Source organism: Osmerus eperlanus, chromosome 12, assembly GCF_963692335.1.
Source record: "Osmerus eperlanus chromosome 12, fOsmEpe2.1, whole genome shotgun sequence".
Taxonomy (NCBI): Eukaryota; Metazoa; Chordata; class Actinopteri; order Osmeriformes; family Osmeridae; genus Osmerus; species Osmerus eperlanus.
The window spans coordinates 13,908,588-13,922,483 of record NC_085029.1 but is presented as its reverse complement, the minus strand read 5'-3'; the positions used below and the strand labels follow the sequence as shown (position 1 = coordinate 13,922,483).

The 13,896-nt window shown below is 49.8% G+C and overlaps 1 protein-coding gene across 5 annotated transcripts in view; it reads right to left on the bottom strand.

Annotated features, from left to right (window-relative positions):
- Positions 1-13,896, bottom strand: part of tanc2b (tetratricopeptide repeat, ankyrin repeat and coiled-coil containing 2b) — a 70,361-nt gene that overhangs the window by 34,614 nt on the left and 21,851 nt on the right. For all 5 annotated transcript variants that reach the window (XM_062474678.1, XM_062474680.1, XM_062474679.1 and 2 more), the window contains 2 exons: positions 5,689-5,763; positions 3,953-4,129 (listed from right to left, as the gene is read on the bottom strand). In XM_062474678.1, the coding sequence (XP_062330662.1) occupies positions 3,953-4,129; positions 5,689-5,763 (252 nt within the window). The remainder of the gene's footprint in view (positions 1-3,952; positions 4,130-5,688; positions 5,764-13,896) is intronic.

Genomic DNA, 13,896 nt, shown 5'->3' with positions numbered 1-13,896 from the left:
GTCATGACATCAATGGCACCTGCCAGAAGTCGGAACAGGCTGTAGGAAACCTATGAATCCAGATGGTATTTGCAGCATCGGAGCGCTGCAACAGCCTTCAATGACGATGATTCTGTCCACAAAGGCATGGCATTTCCTGAGAGGTGGGGAAGGTGGGGCGGGCTCAAGAGGGCCCCCCCCCCCCCAGCCAAGCTCTACAATCCATTTCACAGGTCGGCCCGAGCAGATGGGACCCCCTAGGACCCTTCACGCAGGCGGAGGGGATTAAATCAGAAACTCATTGATTTCCTAAAAAGGTCAGCGCTTTCCTAGAGCTTTCATTCTATCAGAGCCGCGGGGGTTGAATAAGCCCAGACACGTTTCCTGAGGTCTGTGGCGGGGATCTGAGGAGGGTAAAGGCAGTTTGATGTGGTCTGGAGAGGCTGGACGGGGGACGGGGGGGGCTGAGGAAACGTAAGGGCGATGGGCGACGTCGTAGGACGTCTGCGGAGGCTGGTGTGTGGGGAAGGTATGGGAAGGGGTGGAAGAGGTTTAAGGAATGGAAGGTGGAGGAGGTCTGACCAGCTCTTCAGAGGACGGAGGGTGTGAGAGGACAACAGAGGGGGTCTGAGGAAGGCGGAGCCCGCAGACCTGCTCCACTGACCTTGGAGCGGAGGAGCCAGAGCTTTGGCCCCGGGAGCCACTATAAACACTTGGCACAGCGACACGGTGTGACGACGACCGCTGGGCTGAATTCATTAAAGGGTGAGAAGACTGGGGTGCTTGAGACGAGGCCCAGTCTGGCACACCGTACCAAATCTTGATACGAGGCCCAGTTTGGCACACCGTACCACGTCTTGAGACGAGGCCCAGTTTGGCACACCGTACCATGTCTTGAGACGAGGCCCAGTTTGGCACACCGTACCACGTCTAGGCAGACCTCTCGGTGAATCTGACTGATAGAGATCAACTGAAGTTTCCATTATAAGGACATAGCTTCTCCCAGTAGGTATTGCGGAAGGCTGCAATTGTAAGATGTGTCTTACAGTACCATGCATACATAATAGATGGATAACAGTACAGACCTAGAGAGGGATAGATATAGTGATGTCATTAAAGATGTAGAGATGAATAGAAGTCCAGACTAGACAGTAGGTTTGAACAATATGTTTTGACAGTATTTGCTGCAGGTGTAATATATTGATACCCCAGATGGTAATATGAGATATTATTTCACTCGCATCATGGAACCATTGGTATCCTATACCTCTTTATAGTTTTACTACAGTAACCCAACTTAACCCCTCAAGGCCTCATCTTTCACTGACACACACCGACACAAACACACACACACCACACGCCGAGCAAAAGGATTATGGAGAGGTCGGATAATTAACCAGGGAAGGACCCCCCCCCAGCCCCCCCCCCCCCTTCAGCACACTCGCTTTCATTTTTCTTTATCTCACATAAATAATGAAAACAGCTTGCATTAAAATGAATTCCTCCATTTATTTCAAAGTTCTGTATTTATTTGAAGAACAACTCGTACAGACCCTCCCCCGCCAAGACCCACAGACACAGCCAGCCCCCTGCTGTAGATTATGTTGATTATGATGATGGTGGCGAAGATGTTGATGATGGTGCTACCGCTGAGCTTTTAGGACTGTACTTATATCACTTGCACTTAGATTCCAGGGTACCTGTTACATGTATTCCTTTTTATTCTTTGTGCAGGAACCATTGCAGACCAGTTTAGGCTTTCACTTCAGTTTTGAAGAACCACTTATTTATACAAACTGGAAGAAAAACTAATTTTAAGTTTTAGATGAGTGATTCATCTTTCAATAATAATCCCCTTGGTGTCGTCAAATTTGATGAGGTAAGTACCTTAATGTACACTTCAGCGACCCTAATAGAGACACCTGCTGGCCAAAAAGCACAAGCCGCAACTCTCACTGTAAGTATCTGAAAGTGACTCAATGACTTCAAAATCACAATAATAGGTGCAAAGCACACCGTGAGACTTCATCTTGAAGCTAAGTGTAGCGGCGACACAATGCAGCCCCATCTAGGTTTGTTCAAAACAACAACCCAACTCTTTTCTAGCATCGTCATGTACATTTAGTCATCTATCAGACGCTCTTAATCAGAGCGACTTACAGTAAGTACAGGAACATTCCCCCCCGAGGCAAGTAGGGTGAAGTGCCTTGCCTTGTCATTTTGCACAGCCGGGAATCGAACACGCAACCTTCTGATTAATAGTTCAAGTCCCTAACCACTCAGCCATCTGACTCTACTACTTGATGTATCAAGATAACACCCACAACACCCACACCAAGTTCCCAGAATTCAACACAGATGAGAGTGTAGATAGTAAATAAGGCTGAATATACTGCAGTGAACAAAGAAAGGAGGACGGATAGAGAGGGGAGTAAACATGTTCTCTCCACAATGGAGGACTGCCAGAACAGTGGAGGAGACAGAACCATTTGCCCGGGAAAAGAAGATTGGCTCGCTATAGTAGTCTCATTTTCGGGAACCTTTCCCAGAGCCGTGTCTTAACTGGGCCTTGTCGCCTGAACAAAGCCCGCTCCAGCAGCAACCTGCCCCCAGGCATGTGACAGGGACTCTTCACTCTAACAGCGGTATGAATACGACGTGGGGAGAAAATAAATCCTTCTGTGATCTACAAACTATCGAGCAGAACTGGGAGAAGGGTTAATGATGTGAATGTTAATCAAGCAGCTAGGGCACCCTAGTGGTAATACCCATTCAGCCTGGCTGTGTAGAAAGGGCATTGTCCCTGCATGGTGCCCATACAGTCTATTCCAGAATTCTTGCATAGAAATGAATGCAATCAAGCAAAACAACTGCCAAGTGTGGATGTAAGTTTGCATCGGAGAGGAGAGAGATGAACTCCACCAGTCACTGGACTGCGGGTTCTTTTTTGCTCATATTTCTTTGGTAACAAGTGAGTTATAATCACCAGGGAATGAGTCACACACACGCTTTAATAAATAAACAGACGTACATGTCCTATCCGCCATTTCAGCTTGTTTATTTGGTAGCTTTGTGAGAAAACAACTGGCATTCTGACCATGTGTCTACCTCTCCAGGTCTTCCCAGCTGACATCAATTTAGCTTTGTTTATCATCGGCTTGTTATCCCCTCCTCCTTGTTATGTTCAACACTGTTTGGCCTCTCAGTTGGATCTAGGCTCATATCATTGCTTATTCCACACAATAGATTGACATTTTCATCCACCCTCTACGTTGGCTGGTGGACAACATGTTTTGTTATTTCCCTCACATTCCCAGAGTGTTGCAGATGACTGTGGGAGGAAATAATTGGTGGTTAAGACAGATATGTGCTGGACAGACAGATGACCACAGCCCATATCCAGCATTCCAGGCTCCCCTCCCTGTCACTTCGGTAATCCTCCAGTGACTAACTGGCATGCATGTACAGCATCCTGTGGCTCTGGGAGTGGAGGCCTTGCTTACAATGCGTGACAATACAATTGTAAAGCTGTTACTGCGGTAACTGCGGGTTACTGGGGAAGCTCCTTCCTCCCCTCTGTCAGAACCAAGCTGGAGGTGGTGCAGGGGAGGCAGTGAGGGAGCAGAACAGACTGCTCTGTAGGGGTAGCAGGGATAGGGGGGAGGCAAACAGCCCGCCAAAGGCTCTTTGAAAGTGGATTCGTGGTGGTGGATTGGTTTGTAATCAAAGTGAACCTAAGCCCAGACATTTAGATGAACTCTGAAGCAGCCTCCACAGCCTGTTGATTCGGTTCATAAAAGGGAAATTGAATCAACATAATTCCAACCTATTCCCAGCTAATGTTATTACAGTTCATCATTGAATTTGTCACTTAACGTCATCACACATTGTTTCAAAAGCAATGGGACATAGCCTGCCTGTGCCGTCTACAGGAGAGCTCTGCAGAGTGGATGCTCTGGATGCCCGGGGTTACCTGTAAGCTTGCTGGCAGGCTGCAGGTGGATGCTGATGGCCTGGTGGGTGAGCAGAGGGGAGGAGGGCAAGGAGCGGGACACGCCCTCCATGATGCGGATGTGCTGCATGCCCTCCGTGATGGAGAGCGGCACGCTGTAGTCTCCCTTGAAGGCGAAGTCGCTGTCCACACTGCCTCCTGCAGGGTGGGAGAGACACAGCGAGGGCCTTGGTTACTCCAGTTTAGCACCGAGAAAAGGGGGAGGGTCCTGAACACACCATGATACCCCCCCCCCCCCCCCACACACACACACACACACACACATGGTGCCCTGCTGGCATCCAGCTTTCAACATGAATTATGTTTCAATGCAACATACTTTCAGCTGTTTTTTTTCCTGTACTCCATTCCTCAAAGTTCACCTATCTGAACCCATGTTCTCCCAATTTAACGTTGTACGCTTCTCCTCCCTGGACATCAGTGTGATGATGTCAGGTTGGAGAAGCAGGAGAGGGGAGGGGTGTGATGTGGAGGTATTGACTGTGGCCATCATAGGCTGACCTAGTAGATAGAAGGCCTGCAGGCAGCATGCACTCTTTATAGTACTGACCTACCGGCTGTGGAAGAGCAACTATTTGGTCAGTAATAACAAGCAGCAGTCCCTGAAGGCACACAGAAACCAGTGAGGAAAACCCTTCATCCCTCCTGCAGAAGCCACAATTTTGGTAATTTCCTACGTTCTTTTCCAGCCTTATTCCCGGGCAAGCTAACACTTTTACCCTGCAACGCTCAGGAACAACAGTCAACTCATCCACATAGTCATCACTGACAGCTAGGTCTCTGTGTGCCAAGACACTTGTCCTGTGTGCATCATAGCTGTGAAACCCAACGCTTTCAGGAGAATTTACATTTACATTTACATTTAGTCATTTAGCAGACGCTCTTATCCAGAGCGACTTACAGTAAGTACAGGGACATTGTCCCCAAGGCAAGCAGGGTAAAGTGCCTTGCCCAAGGACACAACGTCATTTCGCACGGCCAGGAATCGAACCAGCAACCTTCTGATTACTAGCCCGATTCCCTAACCGCTCAGCCACCTGACTCCCTCGAATTTGCCGGTGAATTTGCATTCCTCCACCAACAGCTCTGCATAATTGTCGGGGAGCCGCAAGAGTGGTTTGGTGTGAGCCAAGGGGGAGGAGGAGGGAGGCAGGGAGGGAAGGTGACTTCAGGGGTGATGGGCTTAGCTCTCCAAATGCCCCCACACAATAAGGAAAGGACAGTATGGTGGAGCTCCATATTGAAACAGATGAGCCCTTAAAGGGTAAGAGCCTCTTTATGCCTTCGAACACACAAACAAACACCCACTCAGCCCAGTTCGGCTCAAAAACACAGTCTACCCTTGGTCGAAGGGAAGGGTAAATCATAATGATCTAAATATTCTTTCACAACTTAGATTTAAATACACGGCCACAGAAGAAGAATACATCTAACTCTAACCTCCAAAAATACAAATATAAAATACAAACCCTCCAGGGTACTTACAGCACAGTTCAAAAGATGTAAGTAAGAGGCAGTAAAGAGTACAACCACTACTGGCAGAAAATATGTAATATTTCTTCGAACTTATCAGAGCAATGAGATTAGTTATGGGAAAGGACACAGGAAGGGCAAGCAGATGAATGAGCAGGGGAGAACAGAGTTATGGCATATGGAGGTGAAGAAAGAGAGCCAGGTGTTGAGCGGTGGGTGCTTACCTTGCCCAGCGTAGCTGAGGTAGGGGTGGTCTAGACCGGGCGAGCAGGGGCCGGCCAGGTCCTCACTGCCACCATCTGCGGAGGACGAGCAGAAAGAGGAGAGAGAGTGAGCGCGGCGGTGTCGGTGGTGCTCGATCACCAGGGCCATCTCCTTCTCCATCCGCCGGCACCGGGACCTGAGGAGCCCCAGGAGACTGCCCACACACAGCCCCTCCACCCCCCTCCGCCGCTGGGACAGCTGGCCCCTCACGGTGGCAAAGTGTGACCCCACTGGCAAAATCCACTTTTTTCTCCTGCCCATGGTTAAAAGGGACGTTTTTTTTTACTATTTAAAGAACCGAGCGTGTGTGAGGGACTGAGGACTGGTACTGTAGGCATTAGGTCTGCTGATAGATGTACACAGGGCTAATGATATAAGGATCAATGAGGCCCAGGGGACTGAGCAGGCTGAATTAGCTCCAGTGGATGGAGCAGAGGGTCGATGTGTCAGCAGTACTTAGCCTCTACAGACGCATGTTTGACAAAGCTGAGCTGGAGCCACAATAACGTTGGACGCTAACACAAGGGCTTATCACAATTTATTCCCAGATCATACACCCCCATTTAAATTAAGTAAAGCCAGCCATTCTTAAACCAAGCAGCCGTTTGAAAAAAAGTGATTATCTGCCACAGATTTGCATGCTTGCCATAGTACAAGGCATACAGAGTTGTATATTGTTTTCAAATGACAACAGAGGACCCAGTGCACACAGAACACTCACACAAAAATGACTCTTTAGAATATATCTCTCTCTCAGATTTCCTGGTATGCAGCAGTCAAGGACTAGATTGGGTAGCGGGTGGACATATTAAGCCAGTCGATAAACTAATAGCATTAGCTTCAGAGTGTGAGTGTGTGAGACCCGGAACAGGCAGAGAGATTGACACTCATTGGCTGGTTAATCAAACAGTCCAGCAACGGAGCCCACAGCCAATCCCAGCCACTGCAGTGATACCTCCGGTACAGAAGACTACGTCACCCAGCAGGCTTTCTATCTTTTTTCTAGGCTTTCAAATCTGCAGTGCGAGCCCTATGAAGGTCTGTGGGCTGAAACAAACAAGTCTGGCTGTTTACATGGTGAGCATTGATGTGGTCAGAGTGGACATTGCTGCCAGAGAGGTCAATAGCCACTGAGCTGGAACATGAGAGAGGGACCAGGCCCGACAGACATTCTCATTTTAAACGCTTGAGACACACGGGACAAACTAACTTTCCACTGCTCCAATCGGCACTGTAAAAAAATAAATAATAATAATAATAGCATGTACCACTTAATACTTCATAGTTGTACAATATTAAAAGAACAGGCAACATGTAGTTAAAGCTCTCTCCCATTATAATTTACTGTAAAAAAACAAACTAACAAACTCTAGCATACAGTCATACAAAGTTAATGACAGTCGAGGGTCCAGTCCCATTTGGAATGTAGATCAAGAAAAAATAAATAATTGACCACTATAATTGACCACTTATACTATAGTGGCTGACTTTCAAAGACACAAACCCTGGAGCAATGTGGCCCAGAGTTGTGACTCACCCAAGATGTGTCTAGAACTACATCTCCTGGAGAAGTCTGGAACAAAGACCATCCCCTCCCCTTCTACCCAGAGTCCACCTCTGAAAGGTTCAAATGTGACAGAGAACGCCACAGTCATTAGAGCGCTGTGGGGTGTTGATGTATGCTGGGGCCCTGGTTCTCCCTGAGACATCATTAGAGGGCCGGTTCCTTTACAGGCATCTGAAAGCTCCTTTAAGGATGGACTTTGTGTTAGGTCACCGCTGGCAAAGAGAGACATCCTCAGGCATTTGTTCATGTCTACCAGCTTCTTGTTTCTGGATAGTAGCCCTAAAGGCCCTTGGGACTATGGACGCACTGAGGCACACACACTCACTAAAGGAACACACACTCAGGTACACACACTCACTAAGGGAACACACAATCACAGAAGATACACGACACACAGTCTCCAAAGGGTCACCTATACAATTCTATAAGGACTTCCATTATGCCCGCACTGTGGTGCTGTCACTCTGATCTGTCACAAGGAGTCCCTTAAGAGTCAGGGGACAACAATGCACCCTTTCTCTTCTCTTTACCTAGTCCGCTTCTGACTCTAACACTGTATCACCACAGCTTGAGAGACTGGTCTGATCCTTCATTGTCCTCTGTAATGTATTGCAGTGGAGAAGAGCGCGGTGATTTGATCCCATTAAGTGTGGTACTTTTAGAAAGAGCAGAGGATTTGGTCAAAGACAAGAGCAGACATTTAAGTGTCTGAGTGTTTTGACATTTACGTGTGTGCGTGTGTGTGTGCGCACGTGTGTGCGCGTGTGTGTTTGTGTGCGTGGGATGGTTGTATGTGAACTCTATGTTCTATTTGAAACCCAGGTGAACATGCTGATCTTTACTAGGAAGCGAAGCTCTCTTAATGAATCACAACACAGGCACACAGGCAATATCAAAGCAGACACCTGCTCAGTCAAGTGTTGGCAGACATCTTCATTTGCATCAATCACTTCTAACTCGTTGTGCAACCACACAGACACACACATAGCCACACAAGCAGAGAACTAACTAGATCACTAACCAGACATTTTGGAGGGCATATTGGTACAGATTTTAATCTCATTAGTGCACATGCAGCAGGAAACCAGTACCAGGTCAGAACAGAGTCCACACAAATCTGGTCTACCACCAGCCAACCAGAACCTTAGTGAGCCAACCTCCTCCAACCAGCACCGGAGCTACACAGAGCATGGGAAGTGATGGAAACAACACAAAAGTCATTGACAAGTTCACAAACAAGTGGGCTTTAACACTTTGCCTTGTGCCCCAACTGTTTAGGGACCTGACCTGACCTCCACCATCACCTGTGTAGGGACCTGACCTGACCTCCACCATCAGCTGTGTAGGGACCTGACCTGACCTGACCTCCACCATCACCTGTGTAGGGACCTGACCTGACCTGACCTCCACCATCACCTGTGTAGGGACCTGACCTGACCTGACCTCCACCATCACCTGTGTAGGTACCTGACCTGACCTGTCCTCCACCATCAGCTGTGTAGGGACCTGACCTGTCCTGACCTCCACCATCAGCTGTTTAGGTACCTGACCTGACCTCCACCATCAGCTGTGTAGGGACCTGACCTGACCTGACCTCCACCATCACCTGTGTAGGGACCTGACCTGACCTGACCTCCACCATCACCTGTGTAGGGACCTGACCTGACCTGACCTCCACCATCACCTGTGTAGGGACCTGACCTGACCTGACCTCCACCATCACCTGTGTAGGGACCTGACCTGACCTGACCTCCACCATCACCTGTGTAGGGACCTGACCTGACCTCCACCATCACCTGTGTAGGGACCTGACCTGACCTGACCTCCACCATCAGCTGTGTAGGTACCTGACCTCCACCATCAGCTGTCAGCTGAGATGAACAGCTCTCCCTGGACTGGCACCTTCATTATTACCAGAGATGATACCTGTCATGCAGTCATGCTAGCCATGCCACACATGTTTGTCCAGGACACACACACACTCACACACACACACACACACTCACACACACACAACACTTGCACTCCAAACAGGGCACGGAACAGTAGTGCAGAAGAAAACCCCATTAAAATCACAACACCCTGCCACAAATGGAGGTCAGCAGTGTCTTGACAAGGCGAAAAAAATGGCCTTAGGGACAGCGGGGAATAACCTCGTACTATAACTCAGACTGTGCGGGGGAGCTGAGAAGAGCCTGCTATCAGAGCAGCGTCATTTGTCACAGCTGTATTAGCTAGCCTGACAGACCAAAGGCAATTCTGTCAGCTCTTGTGCAATGTTACCTTGATGAAGGGCCTGACATTGCCAGTTAGGATTAGATTGCAAGCAGGGCTTTGGATACGTCCTGGATCCCAGAGAGGAAGAATGGAGCAGCATCATGCAGGTGAGGGAGAGAGGACGTGTCCAGCATCATGCAGGTGAGGGAGAGAGGACGTGTCCAGCATCATGCAGGTGAGGGAGAGAGGGCGTGTCCAGCATCATGCAGGTGAGGGACAGAGGACGTGTCCAGCATCATGCAGGTGAGGGAGAGAGGGCGTGTCCAGCATCATGCAGGTGAGGGAGAGAGGACGTGTCCAGCATCATGCAGGTGAGGGAGAGAGGACGTGTCCAGCATCATGCAGGTGAGGGAGAGAGGACGTGTCCAGCATCATGCAGGTGAGGGAGGGAGGACGTGTCCAGCATCATGCAGATGAGGGAGAGAGGACGTGTCCAGCATCATGCAGGTGAGGGACAGAGGACGTGTCCAGCATCATGCAGGTGAGGGAGAGAGGACGTGTCCAGCATCATGCAGGTGAGGGAGGGAGGACGCGTCCAGCATCATGCAGGTGAGGGAGAGAGGACGTGTCCAGCATCATGCAGGTGAGGGAGAGAGGACGTGTCCAGCATCATGCAGGTGAGGGAGAGAGGACGTGTCCAGCATCATGCAGGTGAGGGAGAGAGGACGTGTCCAGCATCATGCAGGTGAGGGAGAGAGGACGTGTCCAGCATCATGCAGGTGAGGGACAGAGGACGTGTCCAGCATCATGCAGGTGAGGGAGAGAGGACGTGTCCAGCATCATGCAGGTGAGGGAGGGAGGACGCGTCCAGCATCATGCAGGTGAGGGAGAGAGGACGTGTCCAGCATCATGCAGGTGAGGGAGAGAGGACGTGTCCAGCATCATGCAGGTGAGGGAGAGAGGACGTGTCCAGCATCATGCAGGTGAGGGAGAGACGACGTGTCCAGCATCATGCAGGTGAGGGAGAGAGGACGTGTCCAGCATCATGCAGGTGAGGGAGGGAGGACGTGTCCAGCATCATGCAGATGAGGGAGAGAGGACGTGTCCAGCATCATGCAAGTGAGGGAGAGAGGACGTGTCCAGCATCATGCAGGTGAGGGACAGAGGACGTGTCCAGCATCATGCAGGTGAGGGAGAGAGGACGTGTCCAGCATCATGCAGGTGAGGGAGGGAGGACGCGTCCAGCATCATGCAGGTGAGGGAGAGAGGACGTGTCCAGCATCATGCAGGTGAGGGAGAGAGGACGTGTCCAGCATCATGCAGATGAGGGAGAGAGGACGTGTCCAGCATCATGCAGGTGAGGGAGAGAGGACGTGTCCAGCATCATGCAGGTGAGGGAGAGAGGACGTGTCCAGCATCATGCAGGTGAGGGAGAGACGACGTGTCCAGCATCATGCAGGTGAGGGAGAGAGGACGTGTCCAGCATCATGCAGGTGAGGGAGGGAGGACGTGTCCAGCATCATGCAGATGAGGGAGAGAGGACGTGTCCAGCATCATGCAAGTGAGGGAGAGAGGACGTGTCCAGCATCATGCAGGTGAGGGACAGAGGACGTGTCCAGCATCATGCAGGTGAGGGAGAGAGGACGTGTCCAGCATCATGCAGGTGAGGGAGGGAGGACGCGTCCAGCATCATGCAGGTGAGGGAGAGAGGACGTGTCCAGCATCATGCAGGTGAGGGAGAGAGGACGTGTCCAGCATCATGCAGATGAGGGAGAGAGGACGTGTCCAGCATCATGCAGGTGAGGGAGAGAGGACGTGTCCAGCATCATGCAGGTGAGGGAGAGACGACGTGTCCAGCATCATGCAGGTGAGGGAGAGAGGACGTGTCCAGCATCATGCAGGTGAGGGAGGGAGGACGTGTCCAGCATCATGCAGATGAGGGAGAGAGGACGTGTCCAGCATCATGCAAGTGAGGGAGAGAGGACGTGTCCAGCATCATGCAGGTGAGGGACAGAGGACGTGTCCAGCATCATGCAGGTGAGGGAGAGAGGACGTGTCCAGCATCATGCAGGTGAGGGAGGGAGGACGCGTCCAGCATCATGCAGGTGAGGGAGAGAGGACGTGTCCAGCATCATGCAGGTGAGGGAGAGAGGACGTGTCCAGCATCATGCAGATGAGGGAGAGAGGACGTGTCCAGCATCATGCAGGTGAGGGAGAGAGGACGTGTCCAGCATCATGATCCAGAAGTGTGTGGCTGTCCTTGCAGCACGATACTACAGCTGTGTTTTATCTGTGGAGGCCAAGATCCCCTGACAGGAAACAATGACAGTGAAACTAAAGCGATTTTTTAAAATTTGTTTTAGGTCCCCTTGGCAAACTAATTTAAGGCACATTCCAATATGTGAAAGAGCAGAGTAATAAAGAAGCAAACACATGGCAGCTGTACAGCCAGCAGAGCAACCATTTGTTTTATTCTACTGAATATACAAGAGACTGCCGGCTATTGTAAATCCTAATGTATGTTCTGCTTGTCTGCACATGTCTTCAGGCCTCCGAGGTTTGACTTGGACTACATTTACTGGGATTAACAGACACAGAACCTATTCTAAAGCTTGGTGGTATGGTAAAGGTGGTATGGTTGAAAAAGTATAGGTTTAACAAACACACCTAAAATGTTAGAAAATACTCCACTAAGCTTGATGCAATGTATTCATTTATATTCAATAAATGAAGCTGATCAAATGCATAAATTGTCCCTGAAGCTTAAACATTAGTCGTAATCATGTTAATCTAGTTCTCTTTGCCCATCAGCAGGGCAAGAGCGTAACATCTGATGTAAGTGCTGTGTGGCTACAGCGGTCGCTGCCCGCTGAGGGTGATGTGCTGTTTTATCCGTGAGCCAGTGGGCACAGTGGCACGGTGGCACAGGGCCACTGACGCATGTGTGACAGGAAGAGTGCGTCAGGCGCTGGCCGCCAGCCCCGCCACTCGACAGTGTCCTGGATGGAGGTGTTAGTGGAACAGGAAGTAGAGAGACTGGGAGGGGGGGGGAGAATGAGAGAGAGAGAGAATTAGAGGGAGTGATGGAGAGCGAAGAGAGGGAGGAAGAGAGAGCAAAAGGAAAGAGCAAAAGGAGAGAGAGCGAGCGAGAAAAAGGACATCCTACATTGCCGCGCACAGCTAAGAAAAGCTCTGTCGCAGTTTTGAGTGGGTGGGCTTCACCACAGCGAGTGAGGGATGGATGGAGAAAAGGAGGGATAGAGAGAGAGGGGGAGATATGGAGGGATGGAGCAGCAGACTATGGAGGAGGAGTTGGAGGAGGAGGTGGGGAGGGGTGTTACATCACATAGACAAACAAGTCTAAAAACATGCAGCTATAAATAAAGTGCATCGAATACGAAATGGAGTCTAAGGAGCAGACAAGCACCCAGGAGAAGACTATGGGAGAGGTGTGAGAGAGAGAGAGAGAGAGAGAGAGAGAGAGAGAGAGAGATGCCTCCAGCCTCACTCGGGTTGGTTTCCTCTCTCCAGAACGACAGTATGACAATATGAACACAAGGGTATTCGATTGTCTCTCTCCCTTCTCTTCAGACTGCAGTGAGAGGGCTTGTCCTCTGTCGAGGGCCCTGCTGCCTGTCTGCCCCTAGCAGGGACACCAGAGGACTCACACTGGAGCTTGTCTGACAAATAATGATGTTGTGTATTCATCTAGCAGTCGCCTTTATCCAATGCGACTGAGGGGGGAATGAACTGCAAAATCGAGATGTGCAGCCAGATACTCTACCACTAAGCTAGACTGCCCATCCCTCAGATAAAAATGGGACGATATTATATCCACCCATTAAATTCAACACGCTCAGTGCCATGGTGCAAGAAAGCTGAACCAACTAATTGACTTTAATGCACCACACAAAATAATAAATAATAAAATAAATCCATGGGGACCAAATGACCAGAAGATAGACATCCTATGTTGTCATAAAGTACTCCTTTAATCTAAACTGAGGGCACAGGTCATTAGGGCAGAGGGGAGAGGAGCTGGAGGAGGGAAGACACAGGGGGACAGAGAGAGAGAAAGGGAGGAAGAGAGGGAGGGAGAGAGAGAGACAGAGAGAAAGAGAGAGAGAGAGAGAGAGAGAGAGGGAGAGAGAGGGAGAGAGAGAGAGACGGGGGCTTATTCCTCTGCTTGCCCAGAGCAATGCAATCACTCAGTCTGTCCTTACAAAACACTACAGAAAAAGATAGCGCACACACACCCATATCCACACACAGCCTCTTCATTGCAGGCCAACATTGAACAAGCAGGCTTGAATAATGAAAAACCATCAAATATAAATAGACTAGGAGATACGGCTTCACTGTACAAGAGACAACAAACCCAGTC